This window comes from Falco rusticolus, chromosome Z, assembly GCF_015220075.1.
Source record: "Falco rusticolus isolate bFalRus1 chromosome Z, bFalRus1.pri, whole genome shotgun sequence".
NCBI lineage: Eukaryota > Metazoa > Chordata > Aves > Falconiformes > Falconidae > Falco > Falco rusticolus.
In genome coordinates, this window is record NC_051210.1 from 40,365,954 (window position 1) to 40,391,267 (window position 25,314).

The window sequence follows — 25,314 nt, forward strand, 5'->3', positions numbered from 1 at the left end:
CTGTAACATAATATCAAATATCCTTAATAAAATGAAACATCATGCTGATGATCAGTTTGCTGAGTGGCTTTCACCTAGTCTGAACAGGTATTCATTTGCTGGATCAAAAGTTAATAGGATCAGCTCACAAGTTTTGGGCAGGGTCTTCCTGCTGTCAGAAGAAAGCACAGAAATATGATCATCCTGCAGGGAACAAAAAGGTAATTGAAGGATAAGTTTATGCTTGGGAAGAGTGGGTTGGCTGATTTTTTTCTTCCTGACATAATTGGCTAGAAGTAACAAACAGTTATGATTTAATATCCTTGCATAAAAAACCACAATGTTGAACCGGCACAAGCCTCAGTACAGACTCAAAACCCAGCGCAATGCCAAGAATAAAATTTTCTCATATACCAACTCTGGAGAGCACATGGACACACTTTCAGAAGAAAGAAGAAAAGAGAAGGGGGAAAAAAATGGTAGCTGTGCAAAGAGGGAACCTATTCAAGTCCACACCACAAAAATAGTAGAGAACATTTATATCTGACTGAAACAAGTGGAAAGCCCTTAAATGCCACCGCAAGAAACTGGAGACATCAGAAAGGAAGAGATTGCCAGAATCCCAGGCTGGCATTATGTTCCTCTCCTAAGTGTATATTAGAGGCATATTTTTCAAATGAGAAATATTTTGTCATTCTTTCGTATTAGCATTGAGAATACCACTGTGCAAAAGGTAAGCAGCATGCTTATTACAGACATAGGTCTACTAACTGTGGAAGTCAACAGGAAGCTTACATTTCAATTTCAAGATAAATCAATCCTTCCTGAGTTTCAAACTACAAATGAAATATGTATCCTTAGAGAAACAATTTAAAAAATTAACACCACATACACATTTTATCAAAAGTAAGAACTACATAATTGATGCAAAAGACAACAAATGCGATTACATAATGTTCAAAATGGAAAACACACATCGAGGTAAGGCTCATATCACAAGAACCAATGTTCCTAAAAAGAATTTATTTTAAAACAAGCAAATCAACCCCCCAGCAACTCTCAGTCAGGAGTTGTGTTGGCAGCAGCTGTAAGACAGCTAGCGATAAAGCTCGCTTTTGTATTTACACATATCAAACCGCACGCTTGCAAATCTATAACCTCTCTGACTCTGCTTACATGTAGGATACACAATTCATTAAAAAATATGAAGTAAAACGGATCAATGAAAGACCACAATTATGCAGTTGGTGACGTTTTCAGATGACACCAGGCCATAAAGAGGAATTTCTATGTTTGTGAACACTCTCCAGTGCCCAAATATAAAACCATTTTAAATCCTACTGGGAAAGCACAAAAAGAAGAGAAGACCTCAAAATGAATGAAATGTCAACAGTCTTCCAAAAAGATTTAAAAGTTGATTATACAAAGGATGAGATCAATTTGTTCTTCACTTTCAATTGGTCAAAGAAAAGAAGAAATTTCATTGTTTGAAATGAGCAATATTTCAGCTGGGTGTTAGGAAGCAATTTTTAACTGTTAACATTAAAATAGCTTAGCTATGTACCATGAAATTTTTTTCATTGGAGGTTTCTAAGAACATATTAGTAAAAACCTGCTTAAGATGGTCTCTGTATACTGCCTGTATTTCAGGGTAGGAGAATGGTCAACATAATCTCTTGAAAAAGTCCCTGTAATTCCATGATTTGGTCAGTGTAGGCCTATTTTGAGCTAGGATTAGTAAACTTGTTTTTTTGTTCAAAGGCTGCGGGGACACAAGCAGTGGAGATGTTAGGCAGCCACTCAAGATAAAAGACTATGGCAATCTATGACATAGTTGCCATCATGGAAGCATGGTGGGATGACTCACACAACTGCAGTGCTGCAATGGATGGCTATTAAAATCTTCAGAAGGGACAGGCAGGGAAGGAGAGACAGCAGAATAGTCCTGTATATCAGGGAGTGTTTTGATTGTCTAGATATAAATGATGGTGACACTAAGGTTGAGTATTTATGGGTAAGAAATGGGGGGAAGGCTAACAAGGAAGATATCATGGTGTGAATCTGTTATAGACCACCCAGCCAGGGTGAAGAGGTAGATGAAATATTCTATAAGCGGATGGGAGAAGTCTCACAATTGCTAGCCCTTGTTCTTGTGGGAGCCTTCAACTTGCCAGATAACTGCTGGAAATCTAATACAGTGAAGAGAAAAACAGTTCAGGCGGTTCCTGGAGTATGGAAGACAACTTCCTGACAAAGCTGGTGAGGAAGCCAGCAAAGAAAGGTGCCCTGCTGTTCCTGTTGTTTGTGAGCAGAGAAAGACTTGTGAGTGATGTGCTGATTCGAGGCCGTCTTGGGCATAGCAATCACAAAATTACAGAGTTTTTAATTCTTGGAGAAGTAAGGATGGGGGAGTCAGCAAAATTGCTACCTTGGACTTTGGGAGGGCACACTTTGGCATCTTTAGGAGATTAGTTAACTGAGGCTTTGGGAGGCAGTCTTGAAAGGCAAAGACCACCAGTAAGTCTTTATATCTTTTCAATAATTCAATAAAAAAAAGGTGCAAAGGCAGGCCATCCCCATGTGCCGAAAGACAAGCTGGTAGGGAAGAAGATCATCCTGGCTGAACAGAGAGCTTTGGCTGGATCTCAAAAAAAAAAAAAAAATATAAAGAGTTTATGACCTTTAGAAGAAGGGGAAGGCAACTCAGGAAGACTACAAGGATGCCATGAGGTTATGCAGGGAGAAAATTAGAAGAGCCAAGGCCCAGCTAGAGATTAACCTGGCTACTGCTGTAAAAGACATTAAAAAATGTTTTCATAAACACATGCTGGGGGAAACGGTGGCAAAGGATGAGGAAAAGGCTGAAGTACTTAATGCCTTCTTTGCCTCAGTCTTTAATAGTAAGACCAATTGTTCACAGGTACCCAGACCCCTGAGCTGGAAGACAGGAATGAGGAGCAGAACAAAGCCCCCATAATCCAAGGGGAAATGGTTAAAAACCTGCTACACCTCTTAGATACACACAACTCTATGGGGCCAGATGGGATCCACCCAAGGGTAGAGGGAACTTGTGGAAGTGCTCACCCAGCCACTTTCAGTCATTTATCAGCAGTGCTTCCTAACTGGGGAGGTCCCAGAAGACTGGAAGTTAGCCACCTACAGGAAGGGTAGGAAGGAGGATCTGGGGAACTACAGGCCTGTCAGCCTGATGTCAGTGCTGGGGAATGTTATGGAGCAGATCATCATGTGGCACATACAGGACAACCAGGGGATCAGGCCCAGCCAGCATGGGTTTATGAAAGGCAGGTCCTGCCTGACTAACCTGAACCCCTTCTATGACAAGATGACCTGCCTAGTGGATGAGGGCAAGGCTGTGGATGTTGTCTACCCGGACTTTAGTAAAGCCTTTGACACTGTTTCCCATAGCATTCTCCTGAGAGAATTCTCCTGAGGCTGCGTGTGGCTTGGATGGTGTACTCTATGCTGGGTAAAAAAACTGACTGGACAGCTAGGCACAAAATGTGGTGGTGAATGGAGCTACATCCAGCTGGTGGCCGGTCACAAGTGGTGATACCCCAGGGCTCAGTACTGGGGCCAGTCCTACTTGGGATTGATGGGATTGAGCGCACCATCAGTATGTTTTCAGATGACACCAAGCTGCGGGGGAGTGTTGACCTGCTGGAGGGCAGGCAGGCTCTGCAGAGGGATCTGGACAGACTGGACTGATGGGCCAAGGCCAGTTGTATGAGGCTCAACAACGCTCAGTGCCGGGTCCTGCCCTTGTGTCACAGCAGCCCCACACAGCGCTACAGGCTGGGGCAGAGCGGCTGGAAAGGGCCTGGTGGGAAAGGGCCTGGGGGTGCTGGTCCACAGCCGGCTGAGCGTGAGCCAGCAGTGTGCCCAGGTGGCCAAGGCGGCCAGCAGCACCCTGGCTGGTACCAGACACAGTGTGGCCAGCAGGACCAGGGCAGCGATGGTCCCCCTGTCCTGGGCACTGGTGAGGCCGCACCTCGAACGCTGTGTTCAGGTTTGGGCCCCTCGCTGCAAGAGGGACGCTGAGGTGCTGCAGCGTGGCCAGAGCAGGCAGCGAGGCTGGTGCAGGGTCTGGAGCACAAGTCTGATGGGGAGCGGCTGAGGGAACTGGGGCGGTTTAGCCTGGAGAAAAGGAGGCTCAGGGGAGACCAACAGTCTCTACAGCTACCTGAAAGGAGGCTGTAGGCAAGTGGGGGCAGGTCTCTTCTCCCAAGTAACAAGCAGTAGGACAAGAGGAAATGGCCTCAAGTCACACCAGGGGAGGTTTAGATTGGACATTAGGAAAAATTTCTTCATGGAAAGGGTTGTCCAGCATTGGAACCAGCTGCCCAGGGGAGTGATTGAGTCACCATCCCTGGAGGTGGGACATGGTTTAGTGGTGGACTTGGCAGTGCTAGGCTAGTGGTTGGACTTGACAATCTTAAAGGCCTTTTCCAATGTAAACAATTCTATGATTCTGTGAAATTCCCAAGACACCAATCAGAACAGCCCAGATTATTAATCACTAGCAAAGCAAGTATATTTTTTTATTTGTCTTTAGCAATGTAAGAACCCTTGAGCTCAGCATCTGCTACCTAAAGACCAAGCCCCTGTTTAAATATCATTATTAGTTGTTTCTGAAGAGAAAGTAGATTTACACAGTTCATTATGCTTTTTCCTTTATTTTTTAAAGCTTCACTCAGCTTGGCAGTTAGATAGCATACTCCTGTACATGCTTGTCTTCAGCCACAGAAAATTAATCTGCAAACTTTGTTCAGGAAATGGCCTTTTGTTTTGCCTGAATTAAGGCTCTTGTAAACTGCTCAGAGACATTTTATATCAAACTAAATGCCATGGTTTTTGAAATCTTTCTATAACAAAGAGAAAAGCAATTGCATTATACGGAAGATGAAGAACCTAGCCAATTTAATTTGACCTTTCTTTTTTCTTCAGAAGGAAATAAGGAAATGCAGTGGATTTAATCAGATTATTTGGATGTATATCCTTTGAAGAGTGAAAATAGTGGAAAACAGGAAAGAGCATGCAAAAGGAAAGATTACACTGTCGTATTGTTACCTTAAAACTTGCAGCTCTTCTTCAGAGTTCTGCACCTCATCTCTGAGTCGGCGCCAGCGAAGTAAAGCTTTCAATTCCTGCTGCCCTTTTACTTCACCATGTGACAGCTGCTTAGAATACAAAAAACACAGACCACTGATTGCTGTTTCCCAACAGACAACTTTCAGAAAGAGAAACTTGTTTTGTTACCCTTTATGTACAGAAGATGCAGGAAACATTACCAATATCCATGACTGAAAAAAACCCTCCAACCAAAAAATAACAGTTGCTGCTACAAGGGTTAATAGCAGCACTAAGGAAAACAGAAGCCTCACTGTGCACATTAAATCAATAATCAGTTAAATAATTCTGACTGAGCAGAGAGACGGGCCTGTTGCTTTCACTGTAGTGACTGGCAATAAGTGAACTGAATGTACAGTACAGATACCTGTACATTCAGAAATACAGAGAATGCAGTTTTCATTGCATCTTTACTGTCTCCAGCTTGAAAGCAAACAGCTGCTTTGTGTCCTGACTTCAATCCTCTTTCCTAATACTTCTGCCACACTCGTGAAAGCTCCCTGTTGTATTTTCTCCCATTTACATAATACTAACAGAGATGCATGCTTATGAAACAAATGCCAGGTTGTCAGCTTAAAAATAGCTAATAATTTATGCTTCTCTATTCAAAGAAAAATGGGAGATGGAAGAAAGCAAAAGCAGATAATATTCTGCATTGGACCAATATTTCAGTCACAACTGAAACTACTGTCAGGCACTATAGAATTTACTCATAATCCTACAATTGTACAATTGCACAGCACCAAAACTACTCAATAATGCTAAAAATGAAAAAAAAAAAAAAAAAGGCAGTATTAAGACCTTATAAATTAACAAGGGCACTAATCACCCTGCTTTGTTGCTTACTCCTTTTCATTCAGCTACATGGAAGGGTGTCTACTACAACAAAAACACTTTCAAGTGATCCACAAAAACATAAGAATTAATGTGACCAGCTCACAGAAGAGGAGTGATACTCAGTGTAGGGGCAGACATGAGTTTTAGGACCAGAATGGAAAAGCAGAGTGTTTGGACAGCTTTCCTCTCTTTCTTCTTCCAGAAACATGGTAAGTGACAAGGAATTTGGTTTTGTTTGGTGCTATTAATATGCCTGATACTTAATAAAATGGAGGGTCAGAAGAGTGCATGATGTCAGTTCCCAGTCCCACCTGATCTTCCACAGATGGAGTTCTGCAGACTTAAGGGGTAGGACCAGGCCTGACACAAGCACAGGAGGAAATGACTAACATAAAATGCTTGAAGTAGCAGAGGTACAACAGAAACAAGAATTGGATCAGAAAACTATTATCTGACACACAATTTATGAGCTTTGCACTTTAAGGCAGACAATGATTTTTAAACCTCTAACATGAGGGTAATTCTTGTTGGGCAGTATAAGAGAAAACAAGTGTTAAATGCCAATGCCCTATTTCATCAGCTGCCATTTTGTTTTGAGGTACACTTCTTTGCTATCTCTTGGACAAAACCAGAGGATTTCATTAGGTGTCAGGAATATTACAATATTCAGCAAGACTCTGCTGATTTTTCCACTTTCAGGAACACAATACAAGTGGAAAGAATGCAAAGCAACTGTTCAACAGCTGAATTTTAATAACTGAGCAGTACATTTGTGGGAAGGTAATCATTGACAAACAGACATTTCCATTCTCATTTCACTGACCTCTACCTCAGTAAAGACTAGTGTTCACTGTAGATCAGAAAGGATTTTTCCATGTTTGTTTTTTTTTTAAAATCAAGTTAGCATGCAAATTCCAATATTACTTTAAAAGACTTATAACACAGGAGGTTTAATTTATAACCAATTCACAGCAGAGTGTATAATTTTGTTTTCCACATGATTCAACTGAGAAGTGATCACGCATCACCTTACCTGTTGTGCCCTTGCCCAAAATGTATCTTCTAAAAAAGTGGCAAACCCTTCACTTATCCACTCTTCAGTCCAATCATGAGCACCAATGGCCAGTCCAAACCAAGCATGAGCAATTTCATGGCACAGACGTGTTCCACAGAGATGGCTCCCTCCCAGTAGTACGCTCTGTGACAGGAAGATGATGTGTGGGCTGCACAATAGGAATGAGTGACAAAATACATTATTGACCTGTTAAAACATGCATTGCATGGCTATATAATATATAGGCTTTATTGTCAGCCTCTTATTACTATATGCATGCTGGATCATGACTGATAGTTTATAGCTCAGGCGTTTTTAGGAATTCAGTTGTACTTTATTGCAGGTTGGCAGAGAATCAAACAAAAATTCTGCCAAGCAGTCTTGTATTCAACCGTCAAACAGCTATTACCTGTAAGAAGTAACTTAAACCAAAGTTTCATATTTTTCACATTACAAGACTGATTTATTCCAACAGAAGCATTTATGTATAAGCCAGGATAACAGCAGATGAACAGGTGTGAATACAGGCAGCAAATATTTATCAGTTAAGTGATCAGAGGTGGAAATAAATAACGCATAAACATTTTATAAAGAAAACAAATCACTATTCAAAAGCAACAGGACCGTTATATAGTAAAGCACATGTTCTTGTTAGAACTTAAAACAAGCTAAAAAGATACCATCTGATGGTGTTGATAATTTCTGCAAATGCAGAGGAAGGAGAACATCCTTTACCACAAATACAGAAAAAGGAGGCTCGATATTCACTAAATATCTGCTTTTCACAACAGTGGAGAAGAACCCAATCTGTATCCACTCTGCTTTGTACTCAAGTACTATAAGAAGGAATTGGGGAAAAACATGTTTATGAGTTATTGCTCTGCTATTTAAAACACTTGCACTGAAATGCAAGTTACTGCAGTTCCCAATTAATGTTCTGCTGTAAGGCAATTTCTGCTATGCTCATAGACATTACAGACTAACATCTCAAAAGTTACAAAATGTTTGAAATTAAGTACATCTAGGAAAGAAAAGGTGCAGAATTAAGTCCTCTGACTAACATGCAAGGGATTTACAGGGCACTGCACCACAGACAGGACTAGCAAGAGCACAAACCAAGGCCATCTGCAGAGGAGGACTCCGCTAACCCTCAGCATCCATAATCTGCATTTCAACTTTTTGTTGAGTACAGCCAGTTAGAAAGTAAATAAAGCACAATGGTAATACCTTCAAGACCACAGTTCTTTAAAACCAAGTCTAGCCTTCCAAGCATAGGAGGGGAACACATGGCCTTAAGACATTTCCAAGAGTCAAATATTATTCGTCAGCATTCCAAGGAACGTCCCCACCCACCCTACCCTTCCGTTGGAAATGTTAAAACACCCACAGTTTTCTTGCAACCAGTTGAATGTCTGGAACTGACACCAGAAAACATCATACACACTTAAATAGAAAAACATACCTAGTAACCATCTCCTTGTTAAAAAATAAGTCATACAGCAAAGCAAGTTAATACATTTCAATCAGTTGGCATTGTAAGAAACAATGTAAGAAATTAAGGCACTAATCGAGGAATCAAATCACAGAGAACAAAGCAAGAAAAAACAGCAGCTCTCCAAATCTTTGCCAAAAGCAATTCTGGTTAAGAGAAGGGAGGGAGGGAGAAAAGGGGGGAAAAGTGCAAGCACAGAAGCTGCAGAACATGATGAACCTTTTATTATAAAGCCCCGATGAGAAGAATAACCACAACTTTGTGGGTATTACTTTAGTAACTTGTAAGTTAATGACCCTTAACTGTGGCATGTGTACAGTGCTACAAAAAAAAGCCCGCAGAAACAGACCAAGTAAATAACATTCCACACATACTGCTGGCAGCATTTCAGCCATTTGGTTAAGCAAAAAAAAGTAACTTCATGTCTTATAAACAGGCTCACAGAATGTTTTGCATTTTAAGTCTACTGTAGGTAAATATATAATAAAAGTAAAGATTGTATTTCCTGCTTTTTCCAATCACTTAAATAATAGAAATGCCACATTTGGACAATCTTCTTCATAGAAGGATTAAAAATGACTTCAGTGAGAAAAATCTATGAGTTCAATGTTGCTCAAAGAATAAAACTTCCTATGAGGCCAAAAATATGATTATGTGCTGCATCAGAATTTAATTTTAGAGTCTTAGTACAGCCAGCAACTTCCTTTCCTGAGAACACCTTAAATAATTCCTTTCATTTTGTTTACCATTAACAAGCAGCTGTATCTCCAATTCAGAGCCTCGTACAGCAACGGCTATTACTACAGAGCAGTGCAAAGGTCCTATTTATCTTAAGTGTAATTTTATCAAAGATTAGAACACTTTTCTGTAATATGTCCAGTGCCTTAGTTTGGGAAGAGTTTGACTCTATGTATTAGTTTAAAATACAGATTCTCTATTTCCGATACATGTTTGAATTCCAGAAACTCTGCTCTATCCCTACTGATACTAACAAAATCAACATTTTTTTAGTCCTCTAGGATGTGCAATGTTATTCATTGCACATAACTGTTGTTCCTAAAATACTCAAAAATTCAAGAAACTGTCTATGTGGGGGAAAAAAACCCCAAAACCAAACCAAAACAGATAACCAGAACAATGATTAAATTGCAACAGCCAAAAACTTTAATTTTTTTCCCGGAATAGGAATTTGGCCCTCCTACCATCCATTTGATTTACTAGGAACAGATTATAAGGCTTGATATCTATTTTTTTATTGGAATTGAAAAAAGAAAAGAAATCCATTCACATGCTAGGAAGGGACAAAGGTAATTCACCTCAGCAATTACAAGCAAGACCTGACAAGGTATGCCAAGCTTATAAATGCCTCTAGCTGATGTCTTCTCAAGTCTGGCCCTGGTTTCTAAAGCAGGCCAGAACAGGCTAGCTGGATGTGGTAAGGAAGAAGGGAAACCTCTCCCATTTAACAAAAACCATAAAAACCCCACCGGTCCTTCCCAGGAAGCTGGAGAAATTCCCAATGGCTCTTACAGAAAAAGAAGTTAATGACTTGTTTTCAACAAGTATACACTTGGTTACACTTCTAAAGCAAAAGATTATTATTCTGACCAGAATCACACCCTTATAACTTAGATCTTTGTATCGTTTGACTGAAAGAAGGAGCAAGTTCCCTCTCACAGCCAAGGTGCAGTTTAACTACGGTATGAACACACATGAAGGAAAAATGGAGCCCCAAAGGGAAAGAAATTTTTGGTGTGAAAGGCTGAAGGGTCTTGATGTTCCAATGACCCAAATCCACGCATGTAGATGTTCTTAATAAATGGTCTTTAACAAATAGAAGGTTTCCAATGAGTCCTAGAACTCTGAACAGTAATCTGACCACAGCTGAGAGGCCAAATCTCTGAAAGCAATTTCGCAAACCTCTTTCTCTAGACTGATGACTCAGATGCAGGTGCCACTTTGCATGCAGGCTGCAGCAGTGTGCTATCTTTGGCTGCTGACACACAATCAGATGAGACACACAGCACACACTCTAGCCAAATGCATGTGCAAGAACTTAAGTACACGTTTAAGCTAGGAACACGAAGCTCATTTCTAACAGACTTTTGAAGTAGAAGTCTTTCCCTTTTAACACACAGGGATTTCCAGACACGTTTTCTTGTGTATTTACTGAAAAAATAGTCAGGACTGTATCAGCTGGGAAATTATGCAGCACCCAAAATCACTATTACAGATGGAAGTTATATAATAAAAAAATATTTGTCATGTTTTGATATACTCCACATAATGCTTATCTTCCCCTATTTACAAAAAATGTAGGCAGATAGTAAATGGGTTGGACAGTTATTGTCCTTCAAGGAAAGCCCTTCTTAAACATGTAAAAGGGAGCAGGGGAAATCTCTCTACAAGTACTACCATAGAAATATATTAAAATTTAGATAAACATTTCAAGATTACCAGTCTTTGAGAAAGTTAGACAACTAAATAGCAGCCCCTTCTATACAGCCTGTGCAATCTCATTCAATCTGCATTATCCCAGTGACACAAAGAACAGTATTAGCATATTGTTGAACAGTAGCTTAATTTATGTTTGAGGACACTTGTGCCATTGGAACGCAGACACAAGAACATGCAACATCGACTTCCTTACCTCTGTAATCTCCAGCATTCTCATGTATGTTGCAGTCCAGTACTGAGAGAACTACAGAGAAAACCAACCTTTTTAATCTCCTAGGTTTATAGTGTACCAGAAACAGGAATATATGCCAGATGCAGTTGTAGAGACAAGGATCTGGTAGTTGGAATACTCTGAGCATTGTTCCAGAAATAATGGAAACTTCACAAAGTTTTCCCTCCCTACCATTGTAGTGGAAACCCACAACTGGAAACCAAGTGGAAACCAACAGTTGCAACTGACTGGAAGTTGCAGCTGAAAGTCATTCCAGAGCAGGTGACATTTTACTCCATAAATCATGCAATATAATGCAGTTGGGTAGGTAGTAGGGTGTCCTGGTTTTGGCAGGGGTAGAGTTAATTTTCTTCTTAGCAGGTACAATGCTGTGTTTTGGATTTAGTACGAGAATAATGTTGATAGCACACTGATGTTTTTAGTTGCTGATAAGCAGTGCTTACTTTACACCTAGGAGTTCTCAAGTTTCCCATGCTCTGCCAGTGAGCAGGTCCACAAGAAGCTGGGAGGCACCATGACCAGGACATCTGACCTGAACTAGCCAAAGGAATATTCCATAGCATAGAACGTCATGCTATAGTCATAGAAACTGTGGGAAGGTGGCCAGGACCTGCTGATTGCTGCGCAAGGACTGGCTGGGCAGCTGTCAGCAGCTGGTGAACAACTGTATTTTGTATCATTTGGGGGTTTTGGATTGGTTTTTTCCCTTTGGGTTTTATTTCTCTCTCTCCTTTTCATTACAATTGTTATTATTATTGCTATTATATTTTATTTTATTTCAATTATTACATTGCCCTTATCTATGAGTTTTAGCTTTTTCCCAACTGTCCTCCCCATCCCTCTGGGGGGCAGGTTCGGCAGTGAGCAAGCAGCTGCCTGGTACTTAGTTGCCAGCTGGAGTTAAGCCATGACATAGGGACAGACCAAGTCCCTGTGGGCTGGAAGGAGGGTGATATCATGCAACTCAATACATCAATTCAACATCCAAACTTCAAACTTCAGTCAGGTACCTAATTAATGATCTGAACACCTGGGCAGCAGCTGCTCCATGAACTGGCAGACAGTCACTTCAGTCTTGCTTATTCTGTTGTACCAAACCAGATTAATCGGTGTCATGATTTAACTCCGGCTGGCATCCAAGCACCACACAGCTGCTCACCCCCCCTGTGTCAGGACAGGGGAGAGAATCTGAAAAGTGAGAAAACTCAGGAGCTGAGACAAAGTTTAATAGGTAAAGCAAAAGCTGTGTATGCAAGCAAAGCAAGGAATTCATTCACCACTTCACAACAGTAGGCAGGTGCTCAGCCATCTCCAGGAAAGCCGGGTTCCATCATGCATGAAGGCAAAACACCATTAACTCTGAACATCCTCCCGCTTCCTTTTTCTTCCCCTATCTTTATATACTGAGCATGATGGTCTGTGGTATGGAGTATCCATTTGGCTGGTTTGGGTCAGCTGTCCTGGCTGTGTCCCCTCCCAATTACTTGTGCCCCTCCAGCCCTCTCACTGGCAGGGCCTAAGAAATTAATAGAATTAATTTTTCATATTTAACTGATTTAGTAAACTAATTTAGGAGTAAGTGCAAGTAAAGTGGCTTCAATAAATGCAAGCACCTGCTTCACTCTTTAAAAAAAAAACTCTCTGTATTTTACAGAGCTCAATTTTTAACTTCACACCTCACATGTAATTGCTCCTCAAAAAGTACTAACACTGCTAAATTGAAAATAATTTGTGAATCGGTGACTCCAATTGCATTGTTTCATGGCAGATGTTTCCAAATAAGACTTACAAGCTTATTTATTTTTTTCTTAAAAATCAGATAGTTTGGAAATCAATCTAGAATACTTCAGTTAGATTGTTCTGTGAATAGTTTTTTAGGGTATGGAATTTTTCATAGAAGTATCTCTTTTTGTTTGACGTAAGACAGCTGATGCAAAGACCACAACAATGATAAAATATGTCTACTCTTGCTGACATAGATAGCATCACAAAAGATGTTCAGAGGCTGAAGGGAAAATTTTGTTCATGTCTGAGAAGCCAGAGGAAATACCATGTTCCCACAAATTTCACTAAGAACAGTATATACACACATAAATGCTTTATTTGGTTTACCTTCTGGATTAGCTAAATTCCAGATTTCATATTAAATTTTTACCACATTTCTCTAAGTGCTTCCAAATATTAGATAATGGCCCAATGAAGAAAAGAAAAAAAGAATTATGCTACTAACTGTGTGAAAATGGTTAATAACAAATAATGCTGTGAAAAGTGTCTGTTAGAACTATGCATTTATATTCATGCTCTCTCATTTAGAACTGATTTATAAGATCAGGACCACGATATTAACCTTAAGCACTTGCTGAAATAAAACACCAATCAAAAAATAGACGGATGGACATTGATAACTGTAATTAATTATTTAAATTTATCATATTATTTTAACAAGAAGAGGGTAATGGAAACAGATATAGCTACAGATACACCTCTCATTTTAAAAATACAAAATGTGTTTGTGTGATAACAATATTTTTTTTAGGTTTCGTTTTTATATACCAAAGGGAAGATGAAAAAAGAAACCTCTCATTTCATATTAGAAATGCACATAGCATTTGTTTCAGAGCTTTTTCAAACTATTCTTTTATTCCTGCTAAAATGATTAATATCATGAGCAGTCTCTAATAACATTCCTCAGTTCCAGTCTAAATGATGACATTTGCCACTGATGGATAATATTATTTGATCATGGATGGATTCCATTATTTATAGCCTTCCACCAATGTTATTACTGAAAGACCTGGATCTCCTTTTACTATATCATGAAGTTTCTAGCAGATATTAACACAGCTATGAGCAAAAGTGCAAATAACCAACTGTGATAAATAGTCAGACAGAAAAAGCAAAATTTATCTGCTTTTCCATATTCAGTGAAAATTCACCTAAGTTAAGGGCCTGTACATTAGTGGTCTCAGAAAGTGACACAGACAAGACAAAATAAAATGAAGAATGGGCCATATATTTTTTTTCATTTAACATATAGAAGAAAGCTTTTATCCACACATACCAGAACAAAACAACAACAACAACCAACAACAACAATACAGACAAACCAACAAGATAAAAGCAAAAGAGATTGCTTGTTCTTCAAGTTTTTCAGGGTTCTTTTCTCATTGTAAAGCCTCATGGTATCTGTTCTAAAAGCAGCAAGGATATGAAATCCGCTTGAAGGCAGAAGTGGTTCTTATTAAATCACTGCAAACCAGTATAGAGTAGCATCACAAACCAAACCAAACCTAAGAAATGCTTTTTTTTTTTAAGGATTCCTATCAGAAATACCAACTGCAGACCAAGAAAACTCCACATAGATCCCTGAATCATTCAGGAAATCCCAAACACTACTGGAAGAGAACAAGCTACAAATCCCTGATACTTCTAAGAAAAAATAAATAAAAAGGTAAATCTCAGAGTTTAAAAGAAAAAAAAAACCTAAAAATACAAAACTTCTCAGGTCATAAAAGAGGCACAAATCCAATTCTTTTAAATTTTTGGGTCATATCTATCAGACTCTTGCCCCTTGTGCCAACTACAAACGCGGAGCAAACAATGAGATTAAGATAACTGTGCAATTTGCATGTGACCTAATTTTTGCCCATACACAGTATCACCCACAATTCTTGCTTGTAAGAATTGATATCTAGAAATCTGTTTTCTGAAGCCTTTCATTTTACTTAAAAGAATGGATGCAAATCCAACACTATCAACCTTGCTAAAACACATCATTTCTACTACGTCTTTTTCTCCTCTAAATACAAATGCTACAACACCCTGCACACTTGTCTTAAAAATGGTTCAGGCAATAGAAATTTAACTAACCAGTCCTGCTATCATCCATTTTCTGTTTTTCTTATTTTTGTCACCTATAAGCAGTATGTAAACTGATACATAATGCATGCTTTCATGTTACTGAATGAGGATCCATGCTTCTTGTTACATTGATTAGAGATACATGTTATTAAAAAAAAAGAAAGAGCACAGAAGGATACATAATGGCTTCAAAATTATTTTTCTTAGTTTGTTCTGTGCAGCAGCTATACAAGCCTTTTTTCCTGCATGTGTCAGTAAGATATTTATTGTGCTTTTGCACAAAGAACAAAGATGCCTTTATCAATTCTCAGAAGTCTGTAGGAAAAACCATTCATGCTGTCAAACCCCCTAAAACCCTTTCAGCAAATAATGAAATCCATCAGTTACAAATGTCAACATACTAATTTGTTAAATAAAGAACAAAAGCAACATTCAGAAGAGGTGCCTCATTTCATGTTGTATCTGCCCTTCAATTTGTAACAACTTTGTGGCAGCCCACAGATCATGCAATATTAAAACAGAACAGCATTATAATTATTAAAACTAGAACAATCTACTCTCCTTTCAATAAATTCTTAATAGTTCAACAAAACTGTAAACAAAATCTTTTGGGAACATCAAACTCTTTGCAATGCATTCATTTTCCTCTTTTTTGGAAGATTATTTCCAAGTAAAATCTTACACACAAACACAGATTCTCTTTCACTCACAGTCACATTTATTGTGCTGGTGGAAAAATAAGATTAAATTACATCATATCCAGTGACAGAAGAGCTTCAGTGTGCCTGAGAATTACTTTACCCATTATATGGGACATACAGCTATTACTGATGAATCATATAGCAAAGAGACTGTAGCTGGGAGTGGCTAGTGTACATGTGAATTACTTTATTCATCATACAGAGACATCCAACTACTATTACTGAATCACATAGCAAGGGATAGTTTAACTGGAAATAGCTAGCATCAGTGAGAACTGTGTTAATTTCTTATAATATTACGTATCACCTACTAATGAACTTTTATTCTGTTGTATCTTCTACCAATTTACCTTTTCATACATCTCCAAATTTGTTTAAGTCCATCATAAGGACAAAACAAATATTTTTCCTGCTGTCCAGGACACTATGACAGAATATAATTACCTTTCAAAGATGCCAAAAAGATATGAACACCATCATACTCTAGAAACATGCATTGCATCCAGTATTTTTTTCTGGAAATTTCCAAAAGTGGCCTGATAACTTGTGCTTTGTGAATTCATCAAATAAACCTTGAAAACAGAAAGGAACTTTTGAAGTTGTTAAATTGAAAATGCCAGATTCTGTATTTGGCAAAATGCTAAAGCTAATATAGATTATATATTCTTCTATTCTAGTAAGCATTTTTCCAAGTCCAAAAGGAGAGAGTGAGTGAGGTGGTTTCCTGACTTGCAAGACCACAGCAAAAAAACTACCATGGGTCAAGAGATATCCATTTTAAGGTGGTTTTGTTTTGTTGGGCTTTTTAAATCACCAAGGATTTTAAGTTATAAAGATGTAGGAAATTTTTGATTGCTCCCCATGTGCTCTCCTGACAACAGTTCTGCCAACACACTAAAACCTCTCTCTTTTTGTCAGAGCATACATTCATATTTGCATGTAGATATTGACCACTAACAGAAAGCAAACATATTTCAAAATTTCTACCAAGACCAAACAGAATCAGGTTTCCAGTTAAAATCCAGTTAATACCAATTGGATAACAGGTAATTCCTCTTGGATACTTACTTGCAGGCTCAACTGGGTACATATCTTGTCAAACACTTAGGTTTTGTTTCTATATACTCTGTATTGTCAGCAGTGATCAAATTAAATTTTTTTAAAACCTCAAATGGTATCTGGCACTCATACCAATTTAGACTTATGAACCTGATGATTACAAAGTTCTGTAAATTGTACAATTTTTCAGAAGACAAACTGAAGTTTCCAAGTAATAACAGTTTTACAGCCAAATCCAGTCACTGTGCTATGGAGTTAATTTCTGCAGACAGTGTAATTACTTCACATTTTTGGTTTTAGCAGAACGTAATGTCAACTGTGAGAACACTCCTCAAGAGTTGCTTCAACTGTCAGTGTCTCTCTGACATACCGTAGATACTTTCCTGACTGCAACTTAAACTTTAGTTTAGTATAGCAGTTTCCTGTCTGTTTTAGAGCAGGAAACACAAAGATAAATTCCATACTGAGGTCATATTCTGGATTCAAACCTCTAGGTCTATCATACTGTCCTCACCACCTGATAGCAAAGTCACAGGTACAAACAAGAAGCTGTTACCCTGTCCATGGCCTGACACTAGAAGGGATGGCACAATGTCTGCCAGTGTGCTTCTGCTGGGCTCCGTTCCAAGTTCTGGAGACAAAAGCTCTTTGGTGACAGCAATACATCTCACTCCTGCCAATAGCTATCACTCCATAACTATACCTCCAACATGTTTAAATTTAGTTAACCGAGAATTGACCACAAATATTACAGTTACACTGACATCTGCACATTAGACGTAGCTGTTTCTTCTCAGATCATAACTATACCTCCAACATGTTTAAATTTAGTTAGCCGAGAATTGACCACAAATATTAGTTACACTGACATCTGCACATTAGATGTAGCTGTTTCTTCTCAGAAAGCACTGGAAATACCTCTGTGACTGCTGTGCATTTTATTTTTTTTCTGGGAACTTAAAGAATATGCATTTCTACATATGCACTGTTTTATTTACTCAGATCAACTGGCCAAAACCCCCAGAAATTTAGCTTCACCACACAAATAACAGATCTAATCTGGCACTACTAGGCAGCACAACACCACCAGAATACGTTCAAAATCAGAGGCCTGTTTCTCATAAGAAAAAAGTAAATAGCAGTAAGTAGAGACTGTTGGTTTATCCTGGCCGTAATGGCAGAATGGTTTGAATTTACAAGGATGTGCCCAATGTGATTTTTTAGAAAAAGAAGTTGCTTAGTCCATAAATAGATCATGAATCCTACTTTCTCTGCCAATAGCTCTCTTTTCAGAAAATTGTGTGAAGCTAATACTCTACAAAGACTGTAAACCTATGTACAGCTTCATTTTATCCTTTTCTCTTTCCTTGTGGTAAAGGCTTGAAGTTTTTTTACTTCAGACACCTTTGTGCCATTAAATTAATATAGTATTCCAATTGCTCTGGAAAAGTGAGGGAATAAAAGCAGTTCTCTTTTGCACTGTTTTAACATGTCTCAAGCATATCAAATTGTTGCAGTGGAAACGTGATGATAACCCAAACTTAAATCATGGGATTCCAAAAGAGGAATTCTCTGTAAGTCTGTTCCAAGACGTAACTTGCACATACTGCTTTAATATATATTATGTATATATACTACATATAATGTAATATTAATATGTAAAGTTTAGTGTTACAAATAAATCACACAAAATCAAAATCAGAAAAGCAGCACTGGCCCCAAAGATCTTCCCTTATGCTACTGAAGGCAGTGGGGAAGAGAAAAATTTTCCCCAAACAGCTCAAAATCATGTTCTACAGAAAATGAAATAACTTCATGTTCTCTCCAAAGTAACAATCTTGTCTCTGATACGCTGCACTTTTGTCTGGAAGAATGTACTGTAAGTAAAATGGCACTTCAGCTAGCACTGAGAAGTGCACAAATCTGTATGTGCGCAGACAGAAACCTTTGAAATATTTTAAGATATACATGTAAGAAATACAAGATAGTAGCAAAGCCATTTCTATCAACGACAAGCAAGTTTCTTTCCTTATTTCATCATGCTAAGTTCTAATTTAGGCCTTTCAAAAATTTGCTCAGCCATATGCACCTTCCTTTTGGTGGTCTACAAGTTATCTTCAAGAGGACTAACAAGGGTATTCAGAATTACACCATAGCTTTAACTCAGTATCCATTACTATCAAGCTGGTGATCATATGAGAAATGTATTCCTGACATTTATTTGTCAAAATAGCTCTGTATACAACAAATGAGAAAGAATATTCCAGCAAATTCACTGTACTGGCTCTTTACAGATAAAAACACTACCTTAAATTTCACCTTCAAACAATTTAAGCAGAAGGTAACAGTTTTCCAAGTAATCTTAAACATGCTTGAAATTCTAAAATTATGTTATAAAGGGAAATGAACCTTTACAAATACCAGTGTACATCATACCATGAATGAGACAGATTATCAAACAAATATGACTTTGCTGTCTGATTTCAACATTCAAAACCAGACTTGGAAGACAAAATTATGAACTTGTGATACCAAAGCACATAGTAACCTCCCTTGTTAAGCAGAGACATAATTTATGCAATGCTGTGGAATGACCAGGCAGTCATTACAAACTAGATGCCTGTCACACAGCAAGAAAACAGATTGGTCTTTAAACTGAAAGGAATGAAACCATCTGTTTCCTTCATGTTACCACAGACAAAGAAAATCCAAAAAACATCCCCAGAAACAGAGGTGATGTTTTATTCACACACCACAATCTCCAAGCAAATTTTTCATATTCTCAAACCCACACATTTCAATTCATTTCCCCCAAATCCATCACAGACCCAACTCCTTCCCAGAAAAAGGAAGCACACAGCACCCTTCTCTCCTCAGAAGCACACTCAGCAGTCTACTTGTCCTTCTGATCTTCTTATGGACAAAATGTTCTTACATGGATTCCTCCACCAGTTTCAACAGTTTAACTCTCAGTCTGTATCACGAGATCCTAGTAGTCTCAAAGCACACAAACAGCAACAAACTGTTGGGAAGCGTGCATGTGTGCAGAGAAAACTGATGAAACTCAGACAGCAATGCATCACATATCAGCCCTTGGAAAAGTAAAACATAATGTTTCAAATTTCCAGTCAAATACAACGATTCACAACCCAACAGGTTCTAACTTTAATAGGACAAGCTATAATATTTTGACAGCACTCCTGAAAAATTCTGTAGTTCCACAGTTCAGCTTTTCTCACCACCCCACCCCCCTCCCCGTCTTCCTCAGTAAGCATCAGTAAACTCAGTAAGACCAGAAGACATCTATGTCAGAAATTCAGTCACTGAAACATAAAATAAAGCAGCAAAATCTCTTTTTAACCCCATTAAAGATTTAGTTTGATGGTAGTATCAACACACTTTGGAAAGTGTGAGGGGTTTTTATTAATATTTTTATTCTAAAATTTAAACAACATTGCAATTATTTAGATGGTACAGATGAAAGGAGACTTCAGATGAAATTGTTTCGAATGGGCAACCGATATAGTTTAATATATATTAAGAGTTCTAAATAAATAGCTAATTTACTCATATAGGTATGGAAATCTGGTTGTACCTTTCAATGAATATTTATTCCTATTAGAAATGTTTCCAAAAAAATCTTTAAAATTAACTATACTTGCTAATCTACTTTTGAAGAGGAGAACTGTAATTTTTTACTTTAAATATAGTGGAACAGACACAAGGGCTACATGACTGTTCCCAGGATACAGACTTCTGCTTTTCATTCCTTCCCTTACACATCAATGAATAAATACAAGGATGCAAAGTAATTTGGAGATGACCAACACATCAGAGGAGTCTTCTCTGTATACAACACAAAACCCCTGAAAATCTGGCAGTGGCAGAGAAAGTACAAAAGCTAGCAAAGAATGTTTTCCAATGTTTGGTATAAAAAAATGATAACAACCATCCCTTATTTTATTAGCTTTATCAGTGCATTCACTGCAAAAGCCTCGCAACAGGGATAAACGAAGACATTAATATCACTACTGCCTGGATTCCGCCCCCCCCCCCCCCCCCCCCCATCCTATAATGTTGCCTCTCCTTTCAACATGTTTTTCACTGTTATTTAATTAATTTCTTAGGTATACCACTGAATGTTTCCAAAACAAGCATGTGGACATTCATGTCATGACATAACAGTATATCAAGTCAGTTCTATCCAGTCGGTCTTCTCCATTTGTACTTACATATCAAGGAAGAAAACAATGAAAATTAGAACAGTTTCCTGCACCTCATGAAAGAGAAATAACGCACTGCCAAAGAGACCCCACACTGGTGAGCCTAGAACAAAGACATGATAAAGATTACTTGAAAGTAAAGTTTGTTGCAATTAGAATACCTGGTTTAACATCTGAGAATTAGTAGCAACAACAGACACCAGCCCTACATTTTTAAATCAAGCAACTGCTGCAATAAGAAGAAAGATAAAATATCAAGAAATCTACATCATTGCTTGAGGGATTTGCCAGATTTATTGTCACTGTGAAGATTAAACTCATCCACCATTAGAACTTATACATATGCATCCCATTCAGATGTCAAAAGTCTAAAAATTACATGACCAAGAGAGTGGTTTCGAGTTTGAAAAGGACAAGTTTGAAACAGCAAGGTTGAAAAACATCCAAAGAATTACAAATAAAGGAGCAGACCCTTGCTATCATTCCCATTGTGATCAACAGACATAGGATGATGCTCAAAGCAGGCACAATAATAGTAACATCACCTTTTCCCATGGCTTAGGGTAACGTAGCTAAAGACAGCAAGATGAAACAAGGTCATCAGAAACTACCAAACTAACAAAAATGAACTAGCTCACTGACACTTTGTAAGAATTATGGTGTCAGCATGGGTGTCTTCAGGTTCTCAAAGTGTTTTCAAGCCTAATGAAATATTAAGCAATTTCCCTGAGCATCAGGGTTAGGGGAAAGGGAATCCTTTTGCGCCACAGTATTTTTCATGCATCACCAACACATTTCTGCCTTTTGTTTAAACAGTAAAAACTGCTATAGAAAAACAAATATAAAAAGTCACCAGTGTGTAAAAACTCTGGCAAGGGGCAGGATAAGACTTTCCAAGCACATTTCACATTTATACTCAAACTGAACCTGCTAGAAAGCCTAGCATCTGCAAGCAGGGTTAAAACCTTTTTCTTTTTAAATCCCAAATTTATGACAAAAGGGATAAACCATCTAACTATCTGAATTTAATAATAGATTATGTGGTCCCATCCCCTTTTTTGAAGAGACAGGTCTCAAAGCATCTTGCAGATCCCTGTAATTCCTCCTTCAGCTACATTACAAGCAGCAGATGGGAGACAGAAGTAATACACATGACCAGAAACAAACTCTTTACCCTCAGTAAGATCCTTAGCTTACTATTGCCACTGCAGTTTAATTCTGCTATATTAACAAGCAGGAAATAATACAAGGCACTGGTAAACACTGGAGGCATCTGTGTTTGTATTTATAACTGCGAACACAAAGATCTTAGGAGACATAACAAAATCTTAGATTTCCTTATGGAGTCTTAAACTACACCTCAGAAAGAGGACAAGTTTCCTCTCCAATCAGTTCTTACTTGCTGTAAGTCAAAATCCTCTCAGGAAGATCATGCGGTATTCTGCTTCAAAACTAAACATACATTTTAAGTATATACATACAGGAGCAGACACAGAGTTGGGGCAAGAACTTGCAACATGAAGTTCCTGGATGGCTATAATACTCCCCCATATATATCATAGATACGACACCCAGATCACTGAGTCATATATCTATGAGAATTCTGGAATCAGGCATAAAATGGCCCAGTAAAGGAAAATCCCCAATCTGTAATGCCGATTTATTTAGAATATGCAGAATACACTTTTCTTCAAGGAATTCCATACTGTACTATGTTTAAGCTGAATTTTTGCAAAGGCATGTATTTTCCTTCCTATTTGAAGATCAGGTAATGATGTGCAGAAAAGCTAAATTACACTACCACCCAAATAATGCAGTGCAATACTCAATGTCAAGAATCACACAGCTTACCAACTCCCAAACTTTTATCAGTTTTGTTTACATGTTCAGAAGAATTTTCCTTAATTTAAAAAAAAAAGTAAAGAAATGGTTCTTGTTAATGTAGACATCTGCAGGTAAGTCTTAAACATGTACACTGGACTTGTAAAATGGAAAAATGACAGCAGCCTTAGAACTGAAAACCAGGAAGGATTTAGATCTCATTTTCCTGGCCACTGCAGTACTGTAGCTTTGTTTCATAATTTGACATAGTTGAAATGAAATTTAAGCTGGTCATATTACCAAAGCAGAAACAAATGTGCTGTAAATGCAGGAAATGTAAGCAAAGCTGCTAACAGACTGTTGCTCCCTAGAGGTACAGGGACCGGCTGCATCAGAGGTGTGATGCTTATGTTATTGTACAGGAGCAAGATTGCGATCAGATACAAATGGTTCGTCAGCTTTGGATCCCTCACAGTTATAAAGTCTATCCTCCATACAAATCAGAAAAAGGTAACTGAAAAGACAGCTGAAAAAGATAAAAAAGTAAAGAAAGAAATGAAACAGAGACCAACACATGAATGAATCACCGTTATTTCTCTACATTACTGTCCTGAGCTCTTTTAGGGATCCCCATACAGAGAAATGAAAGCAAGTTATGTTCATAATTTATATCTATTTGAGAAAATGCTTAAAGCCAAGTTCAGTCCTTCAGATACAAGCATATGACTTGTTATTTCACTGGGAGAGAGACATACTTGTATCTCAGACTAGAATTTTATTCTAATATTCACATGTATAAAGCATTTCAACACATAAAGATTTGGGCAAGTTTAAAATTTAAGTTTTAAAAAAATACTGGCAATGCCGTGGCAATGACTGTCAGCAGGCCTCCAATATCCACACAGGATGACTTTCCACATCCTGAACTAAACCAAGACAGTCTAAATTGAGCTAAATAAAGAAGATCCGCTCATTGACCAACTGTCCTCACCACAAACTCGTTATTTGGTAAAAATGTGCCTCTTACAAAAAAAGCTGGATTCATGAATGATTCCATACAGTTAGCAGAATCTAATAAGTAGAAGATGACACTTCTTGAAAGTGGGCGCGTTGTTTCTCAACAGCGGGATCAGATGAAGCACCAGTATTTTTTTTCCTTTTTTCATGTCAGCATTACCTCTAGCTGAAACTCAGCCAACTGCTCCTTATGTAAACCTACAAATCAAACAGTGGGGAAGCAGAGCCTGCGCCATCTGGGTATGATGACGGGGTGGTGGGTATCTTCAGCATACTGACAGCACAGAAGCACAGACCATCCCAAAGACTCCCGTACTGTCCCCACGTGAACATTACACAGAGAAATTGCTAGAAGAGATCTTTGCAAAACATACTACAAAACAGATCCCAGGAATAATAAGGACAAAACCACCTCATTCTCTGGGATCTCATAAAGGAATGCTTGCTACTACTGCACACAGTTTCATCAAAGGCTTCTGGAGCAGCACACTGCTCTTTGCAATTAGTACCACCGAAAGAAAACCCCTAAACCACCTTCATTTGCAAGTTTCTTGTCCATTGAATGCTCCAGGTCACACTTAATTTAAACACCGTGTGATTGGAAATAATCAGGTGCTGGCCCTCTGCCAGAGCTGCTTCCATAAACAGCAACAGATTCACTTCAGTTCACAGGTAGGAATTCTCTCAGGAAATCCAAAACCAAGGAAAGGAAATTATCTTGAGGCTCCTTGTCTCTCTATGGCATAACTGTGGAACTGTAACAGCAGCCTATATTAGCACAATCCTTTCTATGTGAACACTGGGTAATTCTTCCTATGAATTACGCACTTTGGAAAACGCAGTTGGGTTTAAAAATGCTGCATGTAACACAACTTTCTGTTTGTCTAATTACTGTGTGTCCTGGTTTCAGCTGAGATAGAACTAATTTTCTTCTTGATGGCTAGTGCAGCACTGTGTTTCGGATTTGGTGTGGGAGCAGGGTGGTTGGGGATTTTCTTGTTTCTCAGGCCCTGCCAGCCAGAGGGCTGGAGGGGCCCAGGAAACTGGGAGGGCACACAGCCAGGACAGCTGACCCGAACTAGCCAAAGGGGTATTCCGTACCATGGGATGTCATGCCTGGTATATAAAATGGCTAGGGTGGGCGGTGGGGTTGGAAGGGGCTGCCAGTCATCACTTGGGGACTGGCCAGGCATCGGTCAGCGGGTGGTGAGCAGTTGTACTGTGTGTCACTAGTTCTCCCTTGCCTTCAAATTTCATTCCTCTACCCTTCCCGCTCCTTTTCGTTATAACTACTGTTTTTATTATTATTGTTCTTTTGTTTTTATTTTATCCTAATTGTTAAACTGTTTTTATCTCAACCCTCGAGTTTTGCATCCTTTCCGATTCTCCTCCCCACCCCTCTGTGGGAGCAGGGAGTGATCAAGCGGCTGTGT

General features: G+C 38.6%; 1 protein-coding gene across 7 annotated transcripts in view; it reads right to left on the reverse strand.

Moving 5' to 3' along the window:
- LOC119141279 (aminopeptidase O (putative)) overlaps positions 1-25,314 on the reverse strand; it is a 202,600-nt gene that overhangs the window by 118,595 nt on the left and 58,691 nt on the right. For all 7 annotated transcript variants that reach the window (XR_005101890.1, XR_005101891.1, XM_037373415.1 and 4 more), the window contains 2 exons: positions 6,998-7,187; positions 5,068-5,174 (listed from right to left, as the gene is read on the reverse strand). Coding sequence is in view for 5 of the 7 variants with exons in the window: in XM_037373415.1 (XP_037229312.1) it covers positions 5,068-5,174; positions 6,998-7,187 (297 nt within the window). In the remaining 2 variants the exon portion in view is untranslated. The remainder of the gene's footprint in view (positions 1-5,067; positions 5,175-6,997; positions 7,188-25,314) is intronic.